At 43.9% G+C, this 24336-nt stretch overlaps 1 protein-coding gene across 4 annotated transcripts in view; it reads right to left on the bottom strand.

Moving 5' to 3' along the window:
* EXOC2 (exocyst complex component 2) overlaps positions 1–24336 on the bottom strand; it is a 1143674-nt gene that overhangs the window by 652857 nt on the left and 466481 nt on the right. For all 4 annotated transcript variants that reach the window (XM_086965054.1, XM_086965056.1, XM_086965057.1 and 1 more), the window contains one exon: positions 22550–22652. In XM_086965054.1, coding sequence (XP_086821180.1) covers positions 22550–22652 — 103 coding nt within the window. The remainder of the gene's footprint in view (positions 1–22549; positions 22653–24336) is intronic.

Below are 24336 nucleotides of genomic sequence, written 5' to 3' on the forward strand. Positions count from 1 at the left end.
TCTTATATTCGAGACACTTTAGCAGTAAGTGCTTATATTAGTCCACAACACCCTCACTCCTGTTTCCGGTTGACAGTTGTGACAGATGCACCTACCTATATGGATAGATTATAGGTTCATCAAGCTTGATATTTAAAAAAAAAAAAAGGTTTGCATTTTTGAATAACTATCCTATTTGTGCTACAACTCATATAAATAGTTTTTTCTGTACAGTGTCCTTATGGGTGATGTTGTTAAGGTTCCGCATAGTCGCGCAGCGCTCTGGCGTCATCTGACGCAGTTTGGCGTATCTGACGATGGTATCTTTGTGGTGAGTGCCGATGCTGCATTCCCCTTTGAGCTTTACTACTCTTGGGTTACGTTTCCTGCAATAGATGAGGATGATTAAACATTTCATACTTACACTCACTTGGCCATACCGGCGAATCACACACCATATAGGACACTGGCAATTCCGATTTCGGCATGGCAGCCTCATGTTTGCTTTAATGGTGCCCTTCCCCACTGTGTGACTCTGGTTCGGTTAGGCCCTTTGTCTATCCCTGGACTCACTTGGCCAGTCTTGGTCGGGTTCACACCCCATCCACGCTATATGCAAACCCCAGTAAACTACGTGCGTCAACTACACACTGCCTTGATAGCGGTGCATAGAGCTTTAGTACAATACGTCTCTCGCAACCTCCAGGTGGGGGCACATGGGGCTACGGCGCAACCAGTTGGACCGGCTGGGATGTCTATTAGTCCCGTCATGGTTAATTCGGTCATGGGCAAGCGCCCCCAGAATAAGGATGATGTGCCTTATTGGCTTGCTGAGAAATTTGACCAGCTGGAAGCAGTATTTCCTAATACGAATCCTGTGGAGGAAAACAGGATCTTAACAATTAGTTTGCAGAAAGACTTAGTGCCTGAGGTGACCGATTGTGAGAACTGGGGTAAAGTATTTGCTGCAGTCTATGCAAAGTGCTTCGGCACACCGTCTATGACTGTACTGCTCTCCGTGATCAAGCGTGTTCAGGATGAGCACGGTCCGGAGGCGGCTGTCGAGTTGGGAATGAGGTTTGTCGGAGTCTTCGACGTAGTTGCTGATCTCATCCGTGCTAGAGTCAAGTGATGCTGTTAACTTTCAGGTGTTCAATGCTCTGCACCTAATCGCCAACGTCGATAAACCCAGGCAGTTACGGAAAATAATTGTGGATGCTTACAAGACCATTGGCCGCAATAGACTGTCCAACTTTTCCTAAAATAAATTGGAAAAATAAAAAACAGGAGGTCGCGGCAGAGGTCGGGGTGCCCCATAAGGACATTAGCAGCCCCGCCCGGTTGATGGTAAAGGCAAGGAGGACGACTTTCCACGTCAACGCCCTCAGTTTCAGAAAAAGAAGGTTAACCGCAAGGTCTGCCACAGATAGTGAGAACACAGCTTCGGAAACAGACATGGGCTCAAACGCTGCTAGATAGCGCAGCGGAGGTTACAGTAGTGCTGCAAGCACTGCGTCCGTATCTAAAGGCGACAGCAACTGACACGTTCATCACCGTAGTGACTGCTGACACTAGAGTGGCTCTCCCGGACAGACTATATGACAGTCCTTTTATTTGAAGGTGACATCCAACATAAAATAAAAGGGATTTTTGGGGAAAATCTGACCTCTACATATGACATTTTGTTAGCTGAGGCAGACTGGCCCCCACCTTTCGTTTTGGCCGCTCCGAGAGGGGTAATCCTCCCTAGTTTCACACACACTGTGCCCAAGGAGCAGGCGCAGAACTTTGCAGAAGAGTGGGCCCAGGTGTTTGCACTGGCTTTGTACCATACTCCGGTCGCTGGGATAAACTTTCGCCCCGACATTCAATACCATTGCGATCTTTGTCACAGCCACAACCCCAATATCCCATGCGGCCGGAAGCAAAGGCTTCCGTGGCGGAAATCCTTGAACAATTAGAATATCAAGGTGTAATTGAACCATGTGACTCACCCATGAATAATCCATTTGAACTCTCATTGTCGGACGTGCGCGATACAGAATACCCACAGTTCTGCCCTAGTAGACAGTCTCGTGAGAAAAAGGTTTAAAACCACACCCGACATCTCAAATGGGTTTTTTAGTCATAATCTGTCCTCTATTAGTAGTCAATGGACAGCAATTACGTTGGCGGCAAACAAAAACAGTTCCTAAGATTAGCCATGGCTATAAAAACAGCCCGGGTGTCTTTGCCGCAAGTGTAGTCTCTCTGTTGGAGAGCATTGAACCTGATGCATACTCGTATGTTGATGACATTTATCTCACAGACGAATTATGGCTGCATCTGTGTCGCGTCGACCGCATCATTGTTATGTTTGCAGACTTCCGTACAAATTTAACTTTGCAAAACCACACAATGCAGAGTACACAGTTTTTTTGGGGCTATGAGCTCAACAGTGAAGGTCGAGGTTTAGCACCTCACTTCCTGGAGAAATGCGCATGTTTGCACGCTCCTACAACCCTGAAAACACTACAATCTTTGCTGGGATCTCTGAATTTCAGGCGTACTTACATTCCCGATTATGCACAGCGTATCAAGCTGCTATATGCTTTGCTACAACCAACTTTTACCAAATCATGCTGGCTTCCAGAACATTCAGCTATACTGCAATCTTTGCAGTCTGATCTAATTGAATCTAAATACTTACTGACACGCGACAACCACACAAACCTGGTAATAAGAATTGTGCCAGGCGCAGTTGGTTTCACATACTTGACGTTTAATGAAGGAGACACAGTACCCATTGCTTACAATTCACACTTCTACACTTTGGCTGAAATGCGCTTTTCTTCTGCCCAAACAGTTTTGACAGCAGTGCAGATGGCGATTCTGAAGGAAGGAGCACTGTCGCAGGGGAAACGTATGTTGGATGTTACACCGTATCCTGCCCTTGAAGCAGTGACGAAAGCCAGTGTACCATTATTCAAAGCTTTGCATCCACGTTGGATACAATGGGCCACATCTTTGACGTCTTCGGATGACACATTTATCTTTGATTCCTCATTACAAACTCAGGAGTACTTGCAGTATGAATTTGTTCATCCTGCCCCTCTGTCCATGAGCTTGCTTGAGGATTACCATTGTATCGTATACACTGACGGTTCGGCGCATCTGGCGACGAGATCTACGCATGCTTATTCGGCAGCCTGTGCGATAGTGGTTGGTACCATGGTGAATTAAAGTCCGATGTCGTACACACACACAGACATTAGGGGACTGTACCGCACAGTTGGCAGAGCTACGCACTCTGGTGCTTGCAGTAGAATTTGCTGAGTACAATAAGTGTGACTACTCTTATTGTAAGTGACTCTTACTACTGTGCTCAGTCTTTCAATGAAAATTTGTTCTTTTGGACTCAGAATGAATATCCCGATTCCAAAGGTAGCACAATCAAACATAAAATGCTTTGGGTTCGAGTTGCATAACTTAAAGAGCGTCTGCCTCTCGTAAATGTAATTCATGCTCTTGATCACCAGCGCGTAGGAGTACAAGCTGTTGGTAACAATTTAGCTGACGAAGCAGCATAAACAGCAGTGGCGACATATTTAGTAGCATCAGTCACAAGATCCAAAAGTAAGATTGATGATGACATCTTGGCAGCTATTGCTGCAACAGAGAAGGGAAGTAATTACCTTAGAAGTTTTCCTTCTAAATACTCTTATCAATTAGCCAGCTCCCATGTTATTTCGCCTGATTGGATTTTTTGTCTCCCGCCGTTTTGTAGATACTACTATCGGCGCCCGTTGTTGGGGGCCCTCCATCTTAGTAGCTTCGACCTTATCCTCTTTGACGCTGGACTGCTCACTATCCGCCAGCTTGACCTCCCCCCCTGAAGTCTCCTACACCCCTCTCCTCTTGTACTGTCTCCCATTCACTGGATGTTGAGCTCTGCCCAGCCGGTCTACCTATCTTTCACTTAGACCCCCTGAAGTACTTTCCCCCTTATAGTTCTGCCTGTTCCAATCTACATTACTTACCCCATTTTCTCTCCCCCCTCTCCTTCTATGCCCCTTAGGACATGTGTCCTTGTAATTCTATACTCCAGTAACTTATGTTTTACTTTGCTCTAGTAACCCATGTTTTACTCTGTAACACTGTTTGTTTTTCCTACGTATAACTATGTTCTAGTAACTGTCGTAATTTTTGTAACTTGTAACACGTTGATCTTCATGTAAAGCGCTCTGATACCTCCGTGTCTAGCTAAAAAACTCTGCAAATAAAATAAAAATAAGTCCTGATAAAGTGCCCTATGTGAGAGTTAACGACATTGGTGACAAATTGATTCCCAACGCAGACCTCAGGCTTTCCTTGATAACAGCCGCTCACGAAGGCATGGACTCGGCTCATGCTGGCAAATCAGCGACTGTCACTATCTTGGAGCAACGTTACTGGTGGCGTGGATCGTACAAGCAGACTTGTGAATATGTCCTTACTTGTGACATATGCCAGCAGATTAAACCTTCGACTGCTGCGCTTCCACCACAAACACAGGTGTACATATCTAATAAACCACTTGGGTGTGTTTATTTAGGTCACTGCGGTCCTTTCTCCTCTGATACTGAGTACAAGTTCATCTTAGTTGCAGTGGATTTGTGCACATGCTTTCTATGGGGTTAGCCACAACGCAGCCCTGTTGCTCGAACTGTCATCAGGGATTTGCGTGTCTTTGTGGGAATTTTTGCATGTGCACCCTCCATTCTGACCAGGGTCCAGCATTCGCCTCTAAGGCGTACAAAGAAACCATGAGGTCTACGGGGGTGCAGATGAAATTTTCGTCTGCATACCCGCCTGAGGGCAACTCTGTTGGGGAGCGGATGAACCGTGACTTAAAGCAATCCTTGACAGCTAGGGTTTTAGGTACTGGCAGAAACTGGTTGGCCCATTTCTATAGCATGAAAAGTGCACTTAATAATCTCCCTAGAAGGTCTCTGGGTGGGCGGACCCAATACGAAATGCTCTTTGGCATTTAAATGTTTGTCCCGGGCCTTGATGGTCTAGACATGGTGGCGTCAGCCGTCCCCTTTGATGTTGTAGTGAAGACAGGGCCCTGCTTGCGCACATAGCTATGTTAGCATAAGGCTTATTAGAAGTTTAAATGCCATTTTACCTTTTTGCTGCTTTTGCACACAACACTGCATATACCTGTTGTTGCAAGTTAGGCTGCATGAAAAACTTAGCGTGAGAATGGCTTGTTTTCAACATCCCTAGACTTACATCGCGACCTTAGTCTGCACAGTGAGTGCTGAAGCTTCCAAGGTTATCATAACAATGGTAGCTGTTATTCAGGCTGATCGGCTCACGTTTTAAACACAACATGCACGCAGCTAACTGAAATTCTAGCGACTTTAATATTGCACTGCATGCATGATTAACACACTTGGAGAAAATCAGTTTCCAGAGAGAGAGAGAGCTTTTGCAGATCCTGATGGGATTCATCTCTATTGATCTTGGAGGTATGAGGTCCCCATTCAAGCTTAAGAGACCATCTATTATATTATAAAACATAGTTCCTAGCAAGGGAGGGTGGTACACCAGGCACTATAGAACCTGTTCGCACTATCATTATAATATGATTTCTCCTTTTGTGTTTTATGGAATTGTAACAATGCTGATCATATATCATATGCCTGCTTATGTTAGCAAACATACTGCATCTTAGAGCACGTTGTTAAAATAAACATTTTAAACGTTTCTGTTTTGGACTGGTATGAGAATAACAAACGAAAGAGTGTACTTGATTCCCACCATTCCTGAGAGTAACATAAGTCGCATGTTCTGGGTTGTGTAATCATTGGTAACTTTGCTATAGGACTAAGAGCTAATGAGACACCGATGCCGTCGGTTAAGGGTCCTAGGTACTGAGGGAAGTTTTTTGGTACACCGCAATTCACTGAGGTCCTGGGTCTCTGTGCACAGTTCTGTGTATAAGCAGAATCCCAGCAAACATAGATAATCATTCTACTGTGTTACAGAACCTACAAGAGACTCAAGACAGTCTTGCAAAGGAACATTTGCCCTCCACCACTGATGCTGCTCTTCAGATTCCGGTAGTTAGCTGACTACCTCGAGTCGGTGACCTAGTCCGTGAGAAGGTGGAAAACAAGAAAAAGTTCATCCCCTCTTATCGTGCACCTGTTTCAGTGCTTGGCGTGCAGAGTGCAAGAACAGCCATTTTACCTCCACGTTCTGGTCGCAAGGATAACAGGTACATCTCCATTGACAATGTCAAATTACAATGAGTGGCCGATTCTTCTTAGTATGACTCCAGCGGTCTCTTGTCCAGCAATGTGGAGAAATTCTGTTTTAGCCTCGGCAGATACCAACAAGCCTGACAATGCCATCGAGATGCATAAAGTTACTAATCCATTATTTAATCCACCGGTTATTGAGCCCCCATGAAGATACTGAGTATACCTATCCCACAGATGTGCCTTTGCCTGGTGTACAGACAAGTCCAGTTAACCAATCACGTTTTTCATTTGACACTGACTCTACAACACCGAGAGCCCCATCGAAAATTTCAATTTTTGCTGTTTGGTTTAAAAACATTTTTTAATTCCACCTTGGACTTACATTTGGTTGGTGCTCATCTCAATTTTTTTATTCATGTCAATTGGATTTCTAGTTGTATTTTTTCGTCTAGTATATGGACATTATCTTACCGAAAGATCTGCAATTCGATTAATTGATGGAACTTTGGCACCCGACTCCTCATCACACATCATGAAGAGGGACCAGACTTTTGTTAATATCACTGCCTGGCCTGTGTTAGATGGGATTGTATGGGATGCTGTAAAATTTCAAATTTATGGCCCTGCAGAGGTGATAAATGTCCCCAATGTACTTTGTGTTTCGATGGGGGACCTAGTGAAAAAAAACATACACTCTGATGATTGGGAAGTCCAGGCCGTAGAGGCTCTTTTTTCTGATTTGAAATATTATGCTGCATTTGATGCTGAAGATTTGTACTTCTAATCAGCGAATTATGCAGAATTGTTCTGTTATCAACACTATGACAATCATTTCCTGCATTAAGCAAATACATTTAGGAATATGGTTAATTATACACAATAGGAACAATGCCCATCTCCCACTGAAGGTAGTTCCTAAAACCCTTTTGAAAAAATGTACATATTTTACTGATTTTAACCGATCCAATCCTGGAGCCTTTTATTTTAAATTGACTTCCAAGTCCAATTCCAAAGTTAGACTCACCCGCACTAAATTACTCTATTCGAAGTCCTTTATGGATAGATTAGCTATAGGGGGCTATGAACTGTGGAAAGATACAATTGATCTTAAATCTGTTTGGGGTTCCAAAAGGTGGCAAATGCAAGGCACTGAAGCTTTGCATCGCGCATGTCTAATACCTAACCACATGTTGTTTTTGAATTCTACGATTTCACAGACTACTTGCTTTGGATTGGCTACTTCTAAATAAATGAATGCTCCTACCATTCCTGATCTAGGTACTTATCATACATGGGATAATCACAAAGATATGTCCCATGAGGAATTGAAGTCACTAATTAATAACACCTCTTTCGATACTTCCAGCTTGGATCTCCAAGGTTGGTTACTATGGCAAAAAACGTTCAGATTCATGCCATCGTTTTCTGGGTCTGGACCCGGGCTACACGCAGGTTAGGGTGGACCCCCGCTTTGAAAGCTCCCATTCTGTTACTACCTACTCTGTAGGCAAATTGTGTCAAAATGACCTTTGGTCTCTACCATTCACCTACAGGTGCCTGAGAGATGGTAAATACGTTTATTTGAAGGGAGAGGAGAGCACTATAACACCTCATCACTCACTAATGTGCAAAAATATACGAATTGCATGGCACGTGTAACACCCAAGCCCTGAATTTAGCTTGCATTTGAAGGGAAATCCAGTGCTGGCTATAACACCCACTGGAATACACAAAATACGCTTTTACAGTTATTAGAGTTCTAATAGTGTGAAAAAAGGCTTACATGTACTCTTGCCCAGCCTTGAAGTGATGCTAGAATGGTTTAGAGTCTGTGGCAGCCAGAGGGGTCATAGACTGGGCTGCATGCAAAAGACTGAGGAGTTTGCTGAACCAGTGGTAGCTGGCGATGTTGAAAACCCCTACCGAAGCCACAAAGGTGCAGAAACTGAAGGCTGACGTGGAGTGTCTGACAGGGCTCAAAGAGGGTGCTGTATGTTATCTTGCTGGCCTTGAAGCACTCAAGGTCTGAATCTGTAATGTCCCTGAAAAGGGGGGGAAACAATCAAATTGCATGTCCATCAATCTGGACTGGACATCTCGTGACAAAACCTGTAGTTTGCACCCACACATTTCTACAGAAAGCCATACTGGTGCCAGTGTCTCTGCCAAAGGAATCTGCTCTGTCAAGCCCACACTGTATAAGGAATTTAGCTGCATCACAGCCATCTTGCATGGCCTGAAAAAGAATAGCGCAACAATTTGAAGGATCTCAGCCACTGCGTCTCAAAGGGTGTGGGTCTAACGGATTTAAAGGTAGGTAGCATTCACTGAACTCATGGCGAGACTTGTGGATGAAAAGAATCGTCTGTCAAAGTATCCATCGTTTTGACTCTATCAGGAGGAACATTGGGGAAGGCATATGAGATTACTATACTGACTGTGACCTGCACCATCAGACTCACAGAGGTGAGCGAGAAAAGCCAGGTTCCCAGGTGTAGGATGGTGGCGGTGGGCAATCTAGCGTTGAACCGGGGGCCCCGTGCAGGGCAGAGCCTAGGTCTCTAAAAGGGTATAAGTAAGGGCTACATTAAACGGAAGGAGAGGGTCCACAGAGGTCAGACCATGTTGAATAATTTCAGGTGGTTTGATATCCCTACGCTAAGGAAGTGAATGAACGTAAAATAAGAAAATACCAACGTGATACAATAGATTGCAAATTGGAAGAAGTATATACATGGGCAGAAATTTACAATCAAAAGAAATGTCAGCAACCTAAATCCAATTATAGCTCTTCTCAAGAGTGTGTAGCAACAGATTCAGATGTAGCCCAAACCAGAACACCAATCGCAAGCACATCGGGTCAAGTAATAAAACACCCACAAACAAACAAAATACAGAAAACAGCTTTTTTAGATATAAGCCCGGCAGCCAACGATCCACCGCAGACAGAAAAACAAGGAGGGGCAAAAGAAACAGAGAAATAAAGAGAAAAGAGTTACAAGGAGCAAAACGAAAACAACTTAGTCATGAACATTTCAAGCAAACCACTGACAGAGGCACAAACAAGGTTGTTAAATAAAGGAACATCTTCTGTCCCGGTATACATATCTAATCTATCAGAAACAGAAGTCGGCCTATTTAAATTTTTCAGAACACTTAGACTGAAATATTTTTTTAAAGATTTTCAGAGTACATCCACTAATGAGGAAGAAACAGCTCTAAAGGTATTTAAAACTAAAAGTGATTTTTGAGCACCAACATCACACAAAATGATCGACTCATTTGAAAGAGTGGTTCTGTCTGACATCCCAAAAATTGATTTCTCAAAGACAAAATATAGCAACTTCTCAAAAAATGAATGGAGCAACTTGCAAAGCATCATAAAAGATCTAACCCTGACCTTCCAAAGAGCAGACAAAGGTGGCGCTCTTATTGTAGGATACAGAGTTTTACATCACCAGCGTTAATGATCACTTGAGCAATGAAGGAATCTACATACCATTTGAAAATGACCCCACACAAACTTACCAAATCACACGGAAGAAAATTCTAGATAATGCGCTTGAAATTAAATGGATAAATGATAAAACTTACAAATATCTTGAGACTAAATATCCACGAAGACCGCAACTGTATATGTTACCAAAAGTACACAAAGACGCAATGAAGCCTCCCTTCAGACCCATAGTCTCAGCTTGTGGCTCTACTTTGGAACCTATTGGGAAATATGTTGATTGGTATCTACAGCCCTTGGTCCAAAGTTGTATATAAAGGACACCACATCCTTTTTTAACATCCTCAACAACATTAACACGAATGATTCTGCAGAGTGGTGGCTATGCACAGTGGATGTCACTGCGCTATACACCTCCATCCCACACAACGAAGGCCTTGAAGCCTTGGAATGGTGCCTATTAAAAGATGAAAATGAAGAAGTGAATACAATTTTCCCCATGGAGCTTATGCACTTTGCACTGTACCACAGCTACTTTCGAAAGCAAGAAAGATTCTATGGCCAATGCAACGGAACATCAATGGGATTTGCACCATCTTATGCTAATATCTTTAGGTCAAAGTTTGAAACTCAATATATCCTGGAGAATCCCAAATGGACAAACCACCTCATCGTATTCAAAAGATACATTAATGATAGATGTATCATATGGAACGTCGAGAAAGCAAAGTTGCAAGGAAATAATGAATTCGCACCACGAGAGAATCAAGTTTACTTATTCCATTGAAAAAAGCAAATAGCATTCCTCAATGTTTTAGTCACCCCGGAGAACAACAAGATAACCACCAAAGTGTACACTAAGAAAACTGACAAAAACACATATCTACTGTTCCAAAGTTTCCATCAAGAAACCTTGAAAAGGGGGGGAGGAGCCAGGCCGCCGACCGCGATGCCCGCTTAGGCGCCCGGCTCCGTAAACCTTCCATCCTCGCGATCCTATCCTGGCCGTTATCCTGTGCCCGCATCACGGTTTCGTGCGGGGGAAAGAATGTGGCCGACGATCATGTGTCTCCCGGCTCCCTACCTACCTTAATGCCAGAGATACGTCCTGTCTTCTATTGCGGCCTGTGGGGACGTCGGAGCCGGGGCTTGGAGTGGGCTGAAACGCTGACCGCCGGCGCGAAAATGGCGGCCACCAGTCGTAAGCCTGACTGCTTGCCCGAGCGTGAGTAAACCTTGCTCCGATCCTTTGGCTGTGCTTCAGCTCACCCTGCGGTGCTACGGAGAGGTCCCGACCCACCACCATACGGGCTGCAGCCCCCAGAACGGGCACTGCAGCGGACATCAGACGTGGAATCCGGTATTTCCTGATATTATTGGGAATCCCCCGAATTGTGCAGGAGAGTGTCTTAATTTCTGGCCGGGCCCATAGGGAGGTGTTGGTGGCCCTGATTGCTGCACCCGGTCTTCCTGGCCTGTTTGTGGCGCCATGCCCTCCCCCTCTCCTTTGTCTGGGGCTCACTCCCGGTCCTCCACAGTGATGGCTGCCGATCGAGGGGCGGCTTGTGAAGGCTATACCCGGCTTCGACTGCCCCACGGTGATGGAATGCTCGGGCCGGGAGGTGTGTCGACATCGGGGTGCATTATGAAAGGTCGATGGTTGGAGACCTAGTTCTGGCCCTTGGCGCCCTCCGCAAAGCTCTACAACGGGACGCACAAACCCTGGGGGAGAAACTGGACGCCATTACTGCCACCCTGAGGACGGAGACGCCAGTAGTATCCTGGGCGACTGCAACTTTGTCTGTTTCCACACCAGTGGGCTGCGCTTTTGATACCCTACCGATTGGAAATACTTTGGGGGACCAGACCCATATAACTCCTAGCTGGCCACCGGGAGTCTCTCCTGCATCGGGAACCACTGGACCTGGGATGCTGAAGGAGTCGGTTGACCATGCAGCGCCTTTGAATGCTCCGACGAGCTCCCGACGGGGGAATGGAACTACTGTTTTTCCTCAATTGCAAAGGACTCCGTGTACAACCCGGCCGCGACGTCTGGTGAACATGTTGGTGTGGCTTTATCCCCGCGTTGACTCTCCTCTGCATGTCCGCCTGTTCTCCCCACTCGGGGTCCCTGAGTCTCTTGGCACACTTTCTTCGGACACTGACTGGTTGCTGGACGTGGGTGAGCTTGATAGGGTGAGCCAGGGTTAGAGATGATTTCACCACGCAGGGATTGCTAAGGGGCTGATGGATGTATTCGAGACCTGGGACTGTTGTGACTATGTAACTTTGCGGGCTAACAATGTATCTTTTTCCCCTTGTGTGGTTTGACTGCATCTGATTCAGCATTGTTTACTGTGCAGAGGGTTGGCGCGAGGTGGGGTGGGGCCGGGTGCTGGCCTGGAGATCCTCCTCCACTCTATTCGTAACTTTTTTCTTTTCCTTTTTCTATGGACTAGTTTCTTTTTGGGGGTTTCAGTTCCTTAGGGCGACAGGCACACTGCTAGGGGGGGTTGCCGTAGCCATCTACAGGAGTGCAGGGTGGGGGGTTGGGGGGATGGGTCTTCTTATTCTTGTCCTTTTATTGTTTCTATGGCCCTTTGTCTTCCCTTTCTTTCTTTTCTGGGATCTGGGTAGTGTAATCCTATACCTTATAGTCTGTTCTATTAGGGAAGATGTTCCTGGGACGTCCCGAGGCACGATGGCCGGTTTGCTATGACGATGCAATGTGTTTAGATTTTACTGCTTATCCTGTTTAAAACGTACCGGGGCTACTATTTCAACTACAGTCATCCTGTTTAGGAATATCCTGTAATATTGAAAATCCCGTAATTTGTTATTGACTGAATATACGGTTCCGGATCCTGCTTTTTTAACATTTAAAAAGAAACCTTTCCTAATCCTGTTCTATATGCGGCAGTCGGTGGGATGATGTTACTTAGTTTCAGAATTGTGTTGGCGGGTGGCGGACTACTGTTTTCTACGATTTGCTTGTCTTGCTTTGCTCTATTCGTACTAGCGGCCAGCCGTGATGGTTGTAGGCCCATACCTGTACTTGCCTATTGAAATAATAAAGGTTTACCAAAAAAAAAAAAAAGAAACCTTGAAAAAACATTTGCCTACTTCACAGTTTATAAGGTTGAAGCGCATCACCTCGGATTCTACAGATTTAGCTGAAACCATTAAGAGCCAAGCATCAAAATATCAAGCACGAGGCTACCCTGAAAGCATTTTAAATGAATCCATTAAGAGAGTCAGTCAGATGTCAAGAGAAACGTTATTGTCACCAAAAACACCCAGTGTAGAAAACAAAACCGTCTGTGTCTTGAAATTTTCCACTCAAGCTCAAAAAATCAAGAATATCATCATGAATCATTGGTCTTTAATCATCACGGAACCAGATTTACCAGGTTTATTCAACGTTCGCATCACATTCACATTCCAAAGATAAAAAAACTTAAAAGAATTACTCAACCATAAGAAAGATACAATCAAAGACTATAAGGGAATGAATAAATGCGAAAATTGTGTGCATTGCAATAATGTGATGATAGGAAAAGAATTCTTGCACCCCATGAAAGGCAATAACATACCTTTACGCCATTCAAGCACCTGCGATACCAAACACGTTGTATATGCCATTAAATGTCCATGTGGCAAAATATACATAGGTCAAAGGGAGAGGAAAATCAAAATAAGAATGACTGAGCATAAGAGTAGCATAAGATTGAAAAATATGTAAGCAACACTAGCAGTACATTGGCAAGAGGCGAAACACCAGATATCACCGATAAAATTCACCATACTGGAAGTAGTACAACAACGCTGTGACATGGACCCACTTACGCTTTTAAGATATTTTTTTATCGAAATAAAGCCAATTGGCTGACATAAATCACGCTTAAGAGCGGAATTTTATTGGATTAAAAAATGGAACTCATTACAACCTTTTGGGATGAATGACAGGGTGGAATATGCATGTTTCCTATAATTGTCATAGTTGTGCACATCAATGTCTTCATTTACTCTTAATTCCCGAATAGACATGATTTTCATATATGGCGAATATGAACTCACATGTCACACAGTGAATGTATTTTGAATGTCCTTTGTGATGCAAAACTTCATTTTATCTCAACATCCTATGCTGACCTCCTGCATTGTAGATTTAATCACATTCAACTGAATGGGGTCGCACACCACGTAGCCTAGGTTGAAGCCTCATCCTCATATCACATGATTACGGGCTTTCGTTTTTAGAATCTTCCCAGTATTTTGGACTGGGAAAGTTAACACAGTACATAGGACGTTTTTGCCTCGTTGCATTTATAACTAAGATTTTAATTAAAATGTGAACCTAATACTTAACTATCATATTTAAGGTTCCCGCATTGTTTCCGAGAAATTCGAGTATTTCAATTGGACACACTCATCATGTGACCTACATTGAAGCCAAACACTCGTATCACATGATCGCGGAAGGTTCATTATAGAAGCACGTCATTGGTTTTCACAGTTTCCCAGAATTCCGCATCAGGAAACGTAGAATGATATGGTGAATGCGAACGCTTCAACAAACAACCGTAAGTAAATATGAACACTCGTTACGTCGCATCGCAGCGTACCAGCCTAGCACGATGCTCATATTATACTAACATGAACGTGCTCCGTGTAAATATGAATATGTCTTCCGCTTAGCTATTTCTTTTCACTAATGCAATTATTTCTCTACGGCAATGATGAACACATACTAAGTGTCGCTGAACATTTAAATATCGTACAAAGCCCTCGTCCATAAGACAGCATCCTTTACGTAACGCCATACTTTTTGCTAATAAGTATTTTTTTTGCTTGCCCCATCAATCCGCTATGCCAAGGAAGGTCACAAGGTTATCACAATAGTAACACAATGACAGATGTATATAAGATGCATTACAGACAATGTACATTGGTTATTGCTAACAGTATGATTGTTCTGTTAATTAGTTTAATTTATAATGACCGAATTGGTCCTGTATCTTTCCTTACAGACCCCTGAAGAAGGGTCTCCCTCACGACCCGAAATGCATTGGGTGTTGTTTAAGGCATTTATTGATTCGAGTTACAATGGGGCGAAACATTTGATCTAATTGAATCATGAAGTAATGATATTGAGAATAATATAAATAAAGAAAAATCTAAGGAAACCTGATTATTTGCAACTATTATTGAATTTACGGACAAGATTGTGAAGAAACAATTGTGTTTCAATTAAAATATTGCGCAAATCTTCAAGACTGGAGATCCCAGTCACATACAGCCGAATAATTTCAGGTAACATATAGGTCTTAACCTCTTGACATGGAAGCCGGAAGTCAAGGATCTCAGCAGCTCTGCACATCACCATAGCAAATGATGCACTTTCCTCAATAGCAGAGGATGGGACTGTGTCCAGTGAAATGTCCAGGCCACTAGCAACCTGAAGCTCATCATACTAGTGCCATCCGGATATCGCTGGTGAATTTCATCACCTGCATCAAAAAAACCAGAATCAGCATCACCACCTAAAGTATAGTGAATAAAATGGATCCCAGTAGAAGTCAGACAACAGTATCGGTATCTGATGGGACTGCAAGCACTGAAAGAAATAAGCGGTGTTGAACGAGACCTTGGTCGAGCTGGAGCAGCACGGTCTAGATCCGGACAGCTCTGTGGGATGGCCATCATCATCTGGCACCGGTGAAGTCTGCATCAGTGTTGGTGGATCGCACTCAGGCATGGTGTCGGTAAGGGGTCTGGTACAAAAGCCGGTACAAATCCAGAAGCAGATCCAGATGACCTAACTGGTGCCGAGAGAAGTTCTGCTGGCAGTAGGCCATCAAGGTGGCCTCTTGGCTAATTGGGGCTTAAGGCTCACCAGAGGGGCAGTTGTGCATCTGACAAACACATTCTGGACACTGTCTCTGCAGTCAGTTGAGTCATGGGTGGACCCCAGGCACTACAGGCAGATCAAGTTGATATATGTGACAGACATCTGTTGGTGACATTCCCCACAAGGTTAAAACCCTGTAGATCTCTTATGGGACATATCCCTTACACACTGGAAAGATTTTGTTAGAAAATGCTTTGAAAAACATTTTAATAAGTAGTGTCAAAGAATCGGGGTGTAGCTCCGATCTGTGTCTGTTGGTGAAGAAATAAAGGAACTGATCTCAGCGTGCATGGGTGGTGCCTACATAGACAGACTGGCACAGAGTGATGTGGACACAAATCTACTGTCCCCACCTACTGGCACGCAGGGGAACAGCTAAGAATTTTCCAGTATCCAATCAAACACCTGTGGAATATTCTAAGCTGAGGAATCTGTGGTTAGAAATCTGTCATAAAAGTGTAGACTATAATAATAGCAAGACATCATACAGCTAGAAAGGAATGCACGCCATGTTCCCCTGCTCCTGACCCCACCTAACAAGTGTGGGAGTTTTGCCCCCTTACACTCGCTCCGTAGCCAATCATATTCAAAATTCTTTGGTGAGTGAGAGATGGGAAAACTAAAACAGAGTCCTATACTTATAGCAAAAGAATAATCACTCAGTCAGGTTATTCATTGTGCTCGAGCACTAAAATATTAAATAGAAAAGAAAAGAAAAATGCTACTTACCAGTATGCATCTGTTCTTGGCATGTAGAGCTGCAGAGTTACACACTGTGCATAGATGGCCACCTAGTTTTGGGCCCGGATGTTTGCAGTTTGTTTTGTTGTAGAAAAGTCTTTGGAAGTCACTGGATAGGTGACCCCTCCTTTGGATGATAATGTGCATGGGCATCAGCTCCATCCCCAGATTGTTTTTAGCCATTAGGGAAGTGATGGAGCTGTACAAGAAGTAGTGGTGTCCATGTGATTTGTATCCAATTAAGGTAACACTAAAACAGATACAGGTAGCCGGGTGGGCGTGTGTAACTCTGCAGCTCTACATGCCAAGAACAGATGCATACTGGTAAGTAGCATTTTCCGTTCGAGACATATGAGCTGCAGATTACACACTGCATAGATTGTATAGCAGTACCCACACCTAGCGGCGACCACCAGTACCTGTTGCAGTAGTTTGAAACAGAGTTTTTAGTACAGCCTGGCCCACAGTGGCTTGTTGTTTAGTTTGCACATCTACACAATCGTGTTTTGTGAATGTGTGCGGTGTAGACCATGTAGCTGCTTTGCATATATCATCCAGGGGAATGTTCCTTAAGAATGCAATTGAAGTACCTATTTTCCTTGTAGAATGGGCTTTTGGATGAATTGTTAACGTACATTTGGCTTTCTGGTAACATATTTGTATGCATTTAACAATCCATCTAGCTATCCCTGATTTTGATATGGGGTTGCCTGTATGTGGTGGTGAAAAAGACACAAAAAGTTGTTTAGTCTTACGAAAAGTTTGTGTCCTTTCGATGTAGTACAGTAAAGCTCTTTTGACGTCTAAGGTGTGTAGAGCTCTTTCTGCGACTGTTTGTGGCTGTGCAAAAAAAACGGGGGCAGTTCAACAGATTAATTTAGATGAAATGGTGAAATGACTTTTGGAAGGAATTTAGGATTAGTGCGTAGAACCACTTTATGATGATGCATTTGCAAAAAGGGTTCTTGAATGGTAAATGCTTGTAGTTCACTGCCTCTTCTGAGAGAAGTGATAGCTACTAAGAAAGCTACTTTCCAAGTTAGGAAATGTAATTTGCATTTATGTAACGGTTCAAAGAGAAGTCCCATTAACCATGTAAGAATAATGTTTAAGTTCCACACTGGTGAAGGTGGTGTTCTGGAGGGATTATTCTTTTGAGTCCTTCCATGAAAGCTTTTATAGCAGGTACTCTAAACCGAGATAGATGTTGTCTATTATGTAAATAGGCTGCAATGGCAGCAAGGTGTAGTCTGATAGACGTGTAAGCTAAATTACACTTTTGAAGGTATAATAGGTATCCTATGATGTGCTGAATAGACACATCTAAAGGATTTATGTGGTTGTTTTGACAGTATATTACAAATCGCTTCCACTTAGCAGCATAACAAGCTCTCATAGTGGGACGTCTGGCTTCTTTAATGACGTTCATGCATTCTGGAGGAAGGTTGAGGTAACCGAACTCTATGACTTCAGGAGCCAGATCGCTAGGTTGAACTGAGCTGGGTCCAGGTGTCTAATTTCTCCATGGTTCTGTGTCACGAGACCTGGAGATAGGCTTGGATTTGGTGTGGTACCACAGATAGTTGCAGCAGTGTGGTGTACCACGGTTGTCTGGCCCAAGTTAGAGCTACTAGAATGAGTGTTAGGGAATGTTGTTGTAGCTTGCGTATCACTGACGAAAGTAGTGGTAGAGGAGGAAAAGCATTCGCAAATTTTCCAGACCAGTTCATCCATATCGCATTGCCTTTGGACAGCAGGTGTGGATATCTGGCGGCGAAGATTGGGCATTTTGGGTTTTCGTGGGTTGCGAAGAGGTCTATCTGAGGTTGTTCCCACATTTGGAAAAACGGTTGAAGAACTTGTGGATGAAGTTCCCACACGTGGATCTGCTGTGTCTGTCAACTCAGCAGATCTGCCATGGTGTTTTGTACTCCTGGAACGTGTTGGGCTAAAATGAAGATTTTTAGTGGTATAGGCCATATCTGCTGTGCTAACAGAGAGATGCAGAGAGTGTGTTCCCCCTTGTTTGTTTATGTAGTACATGGCTGTTATATTGTTTGTGCGGACTAAGACAGCTTTGCCTGATACTTGTTTTTGGAATGCTTTTAGGGCTAGGAAAACAGCTAGTAACTCCAAGTGGTTGATGCGGAGTAACTTTTTTTGCGGTGTCCACCTGCCTTGCATGGTGTGATGCAGTAGGTGAGCTCCCTAGTCTGAGAGCGATGCGCCCGCTGTCAGGATTATCTAAAGAACTGGCTCTAGGAACGGCCGGCCCTTTGAAAGGTTTTTAGTGCTCCACCATTGCAGAGAGCGATGAGTCCGACTGTCTATCAACACTAGGTCTGTTAATTAACCACAAGCCTGGCTCTATTGGCGCGCTAGGCACTCTTGAAGTAGGCGCATTTGCAGTCTTGCTTGAGGTACTATAAATATGCAAGATGCCAACATTCCTATGAGCTGCATGAACACTCGAGCTAGAAGCGAGTGTTGCAGTTTGAATTTTGTTAGGAGAGTTTGTACACTTGTTATCCTGTTTGGAGAGGGATATGCTAGTGTTAGTTGGGTGTTTATTTTAGCGCCGAGATATTGTTGTATGAGTGAAGGTTGCAGATGTGACTTGGTGTGATTTACTGTGAAGCCCAAGTCGTGGAGCAGTTGAATAGTAGTGTGAGTGTGTTGTACACACTGGCTGTATAAGCTGGCTTTTATGAGCCAATCGTCTAGGTATGGGAAAACGTGAATCTGTTGTCTTCTTAAGTGTGCTGCTACTACTGCTAGGCATTTCGTAAACACCCATGGCGCTGTTGTGACTCCGAATGGGAACACTTTGAACTGGTAGTGCTGCCCGTCTAGCACAAATCTGAGATATTTTCTGTGCGCTGTGTGGATGGGAATGTGGAAGTAGGCGTCCTTGAGTCTAGAGTGAACAGGAAGTCGTTTTGTAACAGGAATGGAAGGACTTGTTGGAGTGTGACCATATGAAAATTATCCGACTGTATGTAAATGTTTAGAGGTCTGAGGTCTAGGATAGGTCTTAGAGGTCCGTCCTTCTTTGGGATTAGGAAATATAGGGAGTATACTCCTTTGTTTTGCTGATGCTTTGGGAGTATTTCTATTGCATTTTTCTGCAGGAGGGATATTACTTCCTGTCTGAGCAGTGTTAAATGTTCTTCTGACATTGGACGCTGCTTAGTTGGTATGTTTGGGGGGGGGGGGGTGGATGTTAGCTCTAGACAGTAACCTGATTGAATTATTTGAAGCACCCACCTGTCTGATGTGATGTTTTCCCAGGCTGGTAGGTATTGTTGTAGTCTTCCCGCGTCAGGAGTGGAATGGGATGGGGGAAGGGAAGTCTTGGGCAGGGGTAGAGGCAGAGCGGGAGTTGTTGTTTTTACCTCTGCCTTTGTTATCGTTACCCCTGTAACCTCCCCTTTGGTAGCCCTTACTATATGTGGATTGTGTAGGGTCTTTGTATGAGGTAGAAGGTGTGTCTGAGGAGTATCCCCTGGTGGCGCCTCGATAAGATGAGCAGCGAAATGAACGTCTGGGAGCCTGTGACTGCAGGGCTCCCATAGATTTGGCTGTATCTGTATCCTTGATACATCTACATTGGGTCCAAATAAGTGTTGCTCATCGAAGGGTTGATAAGGGATAGCACTTTGGACTACAGGTTTGAACCCGGATATGCATAGCCAGGCATGTCTACGTATTAAACAATGGTGTTAACTCCCCTGGAGGCGGTGTCCGCTGCATGAAGTACACACCGAATAGAGGTGTTTGTAATATTTTTCCCTTGTTGAAAAAGTTAATTTGCTCTATCTTTGTATTTATCAGGGAGGTGTTTCATTAGTGATTCTAAATCATCATAATGTGCCCTGTCATATCTAGCCAATAATGCTTGTGTATTGGCAATACGCCACATGTTTGCTGCTTGAGACGCAGTTATTTTCCCTGATGCGTAAAGTAGCTTAGACTCTTTATCTGGTGGGGCAGCGTCACCTGTTTGTGAGTTCGCTCTCTTACGTGCGTTGGAAACTACAAGTGAGTCTAGTGGTACTGGGCCTTTAATATAAGCTGGGTCTGAAGGGGCAACTTTATACGGTTTCTCTATTCGAGGTTTAATGACCTGAGTTCTGACTGGGTCTTTGAAGACTTCAGGAACATGCTTAACACTCCTTTAAGCATTGGTAAAATGGAAGAGGACCTTTGTGCATTATCAAAGGTATCCATTAGAAAGTCTTCATCTGCAGGGTCTGTATGCATATCTACTCCATGATATAGCACGGCTCTGTGTATCAACTCAATAAAACCCATAGTGTCTTCTGGTGGGGAAGGCCTTGAAGGGTATATGTCATCTTGAGGGTCATTTGGGACGTCTGGGGTGTTATAATCATCCCACGGGTCAGGTGAGCCTGGAGGAATAGATGGATTATCTATGTTAGCCCCTATATCATCAGAGCTATCATCCCTATTGGATGATGCAGGGGAATGTTGTGGTAGGGGAGCAGTTGGTGATGATATATGTGGGGGAGGAGGGGAAGGAAGTCTTAAAGGTGAGGTAGCCATGTCCTTTTTCTTTGAATGAGGAGCTGGCGCTGGTGTATCCAGTGGTCACTTTTTTTAAGCTAAAGTTAGCTGCCCAGTGATTGGGTCTTTAGCTATAGTTTTTTGTGCGGGTTTCTGGATGAAATAAGTCCTCTGCAGGAAGTCGATTTTTAGGTGCGGAGGGAGGCTTCGGCACCAAAGCAGTCTCTTTTGGTTTTTTGGTAATGTCCTTAACGGGTGAAGTAGGAGTCTTTTTCGGCTCTGAAGATTTTTGGGATCCGATGGTTTTTTCGGTTCCGGTGGACTTTTTGAATACGAAGCAGGTTTGCTGGGTTTCGGTGCCGAAGGAGTAGCGGTAGGCTTCAGCGCCGGTGGTTTGGATGTCGACGGGCCGGAGACGTCTTTTTTGGTGCCGGTAGGTGTGTTGCGGCACCGTGGGAAGGCCGACTCGAGCCCGAGTCGCCTGAAGGCTTAGTTGGCTTCTCAGCCGAGCCCGAAGGTGGAGCAGTAGAAGCAGTGCGTCGGTGTGCACCCGAGGGAGAGGGTGTGATCGGGCCCTTCTTTGGTTGTGTCGAGGAAGGGTCGGGGTCGACTGTCTTACTTACGACCCGCTGTGCTGGAGTGATGTCCTTGACGTCTGAATCTTCTGCCTCGGAGTTGCTGTCGACATCGTGTTATTCTGGGGCGTCGACGCCTTCTTCAAAGACGTCGTCCGGAATCGGAGCTGAAGATCGAGCCATTGTTCTCCTAATTCTTCGGTCCCAGATAGTCTTTTTGGAGCAGAAAGAGGCACAAGCGGAACAGTCTCTGGCCTCGTGCTCCGGGGAGAGGCAAAGGTTACACACTTCATGAAGGTCGGTGTGGGGAAACTTTGACCCACATTGAGGACACTTTTTAAATAGCGTCCTTTCCATGAGCTGGAGTAGAGGCCTAGTCGACAATGACCGGAATCGAAATCTTCGGTGTTGAAGAGTAGCGTCGACTGGGAAACCGTTCAAAACTGTTTTTTGTAAGTTGGTGATGATTGCGCGCCGAAGGAAATCGATTCCAACACGGAGCGCTGGAAACACATCTGAGCCAGGTGGCGGGAAAAAACAATCTGGGGATGGAACCGATGCACATGCGCAGCATCATCCAAAAGAGGAGTCACCTATCCCGTAACTTCCAAAGACTTTTCTACAACAAAACAAAAACTGCAAACATCCGGGCCCAACACTAGGTGGCCATCTATGCACAGTGTGTAATCTGCAGCTCATATGCCTCGAACATATTATTTCTCCATGTGTGTTCATGTCAGAGAAAAATGGCAGCAAAAATTAATGTTTTTTCATTTAATTTAAGAAAAAACATTGGAAAGAAACAAGCACGGGCACAGCCAACAACTCTGCAGTCAACACCAAGCCTACTGGCTTTGAGACAACTTGTTTTGTGAGGTATGAGCAAGCACTCTATGTTGTGTGTGCTCTGTGTATATCACAACTTTTATGGTTATTGTATGTGTAGCAATGAAAAGAGGATGTAGTATGGGTGGGATGAAAGAAAAACCTTAATGGGAATATTGTGTTTTCACACTCCCTTAACCACGGACTGTAGTGTGATTCTCCCCTCTAGGAAACAAAAGAGAACACTACAAGTGCCGTATTTGGATGACTAGCCTACCTGTCACATCACAACATGAGTGGTTACCTTATATAACGCTTCTGGTCGTGCAATGTGGATGGAGTCTCAAGCAACTTATCCAGCAGACGCTGTCTTAACGCTTCGATCCGGGTTTCAACTTCTGCATAAACTGCCAAAGAGAGAAAAGATGTGTCTTTTGTGTGTCAATTTTGTTGTACACAAAATACAACATGAGGAAAACAAACTAATCAAACAAGCAGGGTTTTCCCTGTATGCTGCATTCGGAAATAGACATTTAAATGTAGGTATCAAACAGTCATTAGTAACACATCACTGCCTAATGCAAAGAAAATGTACAATTCGGATTATGAACACTTTTATTAATTTATATTTAATTTCTTAAGTTGTGCCACTGTTTCATAGCCATTTCAGAGCAGTTAGGTAGACTTGGATCAGAAAAACAAAGAAAACGTGAGCATGGAACTTTTAAGGTGCATAAGAAATGCAGAAATGAATGATGTGTAGAAACCCATTGGAACTTCCATCAGTCCGAGCTGAAAGGGAGAGAATTTTAGGGGAGAGGCCTAGGTTTAAGTCTGAAACACTTGTACTAACTCCCTCCCTTACTTTACTTCAGGTTTCCTTTGTCCTCGGCTGAATGAAAATAGATGGCTGCATCTGAATAACAATTATTCGAAATGATTGATAGAGTGACCTGGAAAATTAAGTTTTTATTATGTGGAGCAACACCTAAGGTAGTTTTTTAATGAATTATATAATGTGTTCAATAAGCAGTGTTTTTGATGTATTAGTTTCCACATATTTATATTATAAACTTATGTAAGCAACACAATAAAATGATCCAACGCAGTCCATGACTTTCAAGAACACACACAGGTATGGACACAATGAGGTTTTAGTGTCTTGGTGCAAGAGTATTTTGGAGCCTCTCCCTGCTCTGAGCCGCCCAAAGTCTCCTCCTTTTGTTCAGGTGGATCACTCCACTGGGCAAGCACAGCAAGAGGAGGGCAGTTACAGATTACCTCCAACACTCTTAAAATAGCACTCAGGCTTCGTCTTTAGTCACTGTTCCTCATCAAACAAGTCTAGGAGTTTGTAAATTAGGCTGGCTTCTCAAAGGCTACCCTGCTCTTCTTAAACCCAGCCGCTCCCCTTCTTGTGGAGCTGAGAATGAGAAGGCAGATCATCTAGGCTTCCTTTACAGTCGCTACTGCTCCAGGTTGTCGATGGTTGTGCGGGGGAGTGCTGGGTCATGGCTATTCCAGTGGTGCATGATGCAACCCAACCTGGGCTGTTTTTCGGCCTGAATCCATGCGGATAAGTCAACAGGTAGGCCTTACCAAGTGGGTAGAAGACCAAGGCTAATGTTACATCTCAGTCATACGTTGAGCAATGGTTCTGTCACGCTGCTATTTCACTAGTCGGGCAAATCGTCTCAGATCATGTCACAGGTGTACACTTTGAGTGCAGCTGCTCAGGCCACACTGGCTTGTCACAATTTAGGTTAAATATATAGCAAAGAACCTCTTATCTGGCCGGTCTAATTTACATCTCGGTAGTGACTAATAAAATATTTTCTCACAGCAATAGAATCGAAGCACACAAATGACTTTTCTTTTTTATATTTGTTTATTTATCAAAGATTTTTTATAGTTATTTTTATTTTCAAACATATTTCAGATTCAATTGTATAAGCATCATAGTTATTACATAAAGTGAAATCATTATATTATTCAAACAAAAAAAGAACGAAACATTTTTTCACCTTTTGCAAACTGAAAAATATATTTACAATGACCCCCAAAATAAATTCATCACACTTGCATTTACTC

This window comes from Lissotriton vulgaris, chromosome 4_1 (assembly GCF_964263255.1).
Source record: "Lissotriton vulgaris chromosome 4_1, aLisVul1.2, whole genome shotgun sequence".
NCBI classification, from domain to species: Eukaryota; Metazoa; Chordata; class Amphibia; order Caudata; family Salamandridae; genus Lissotriton; species Lissotriton vulgaris.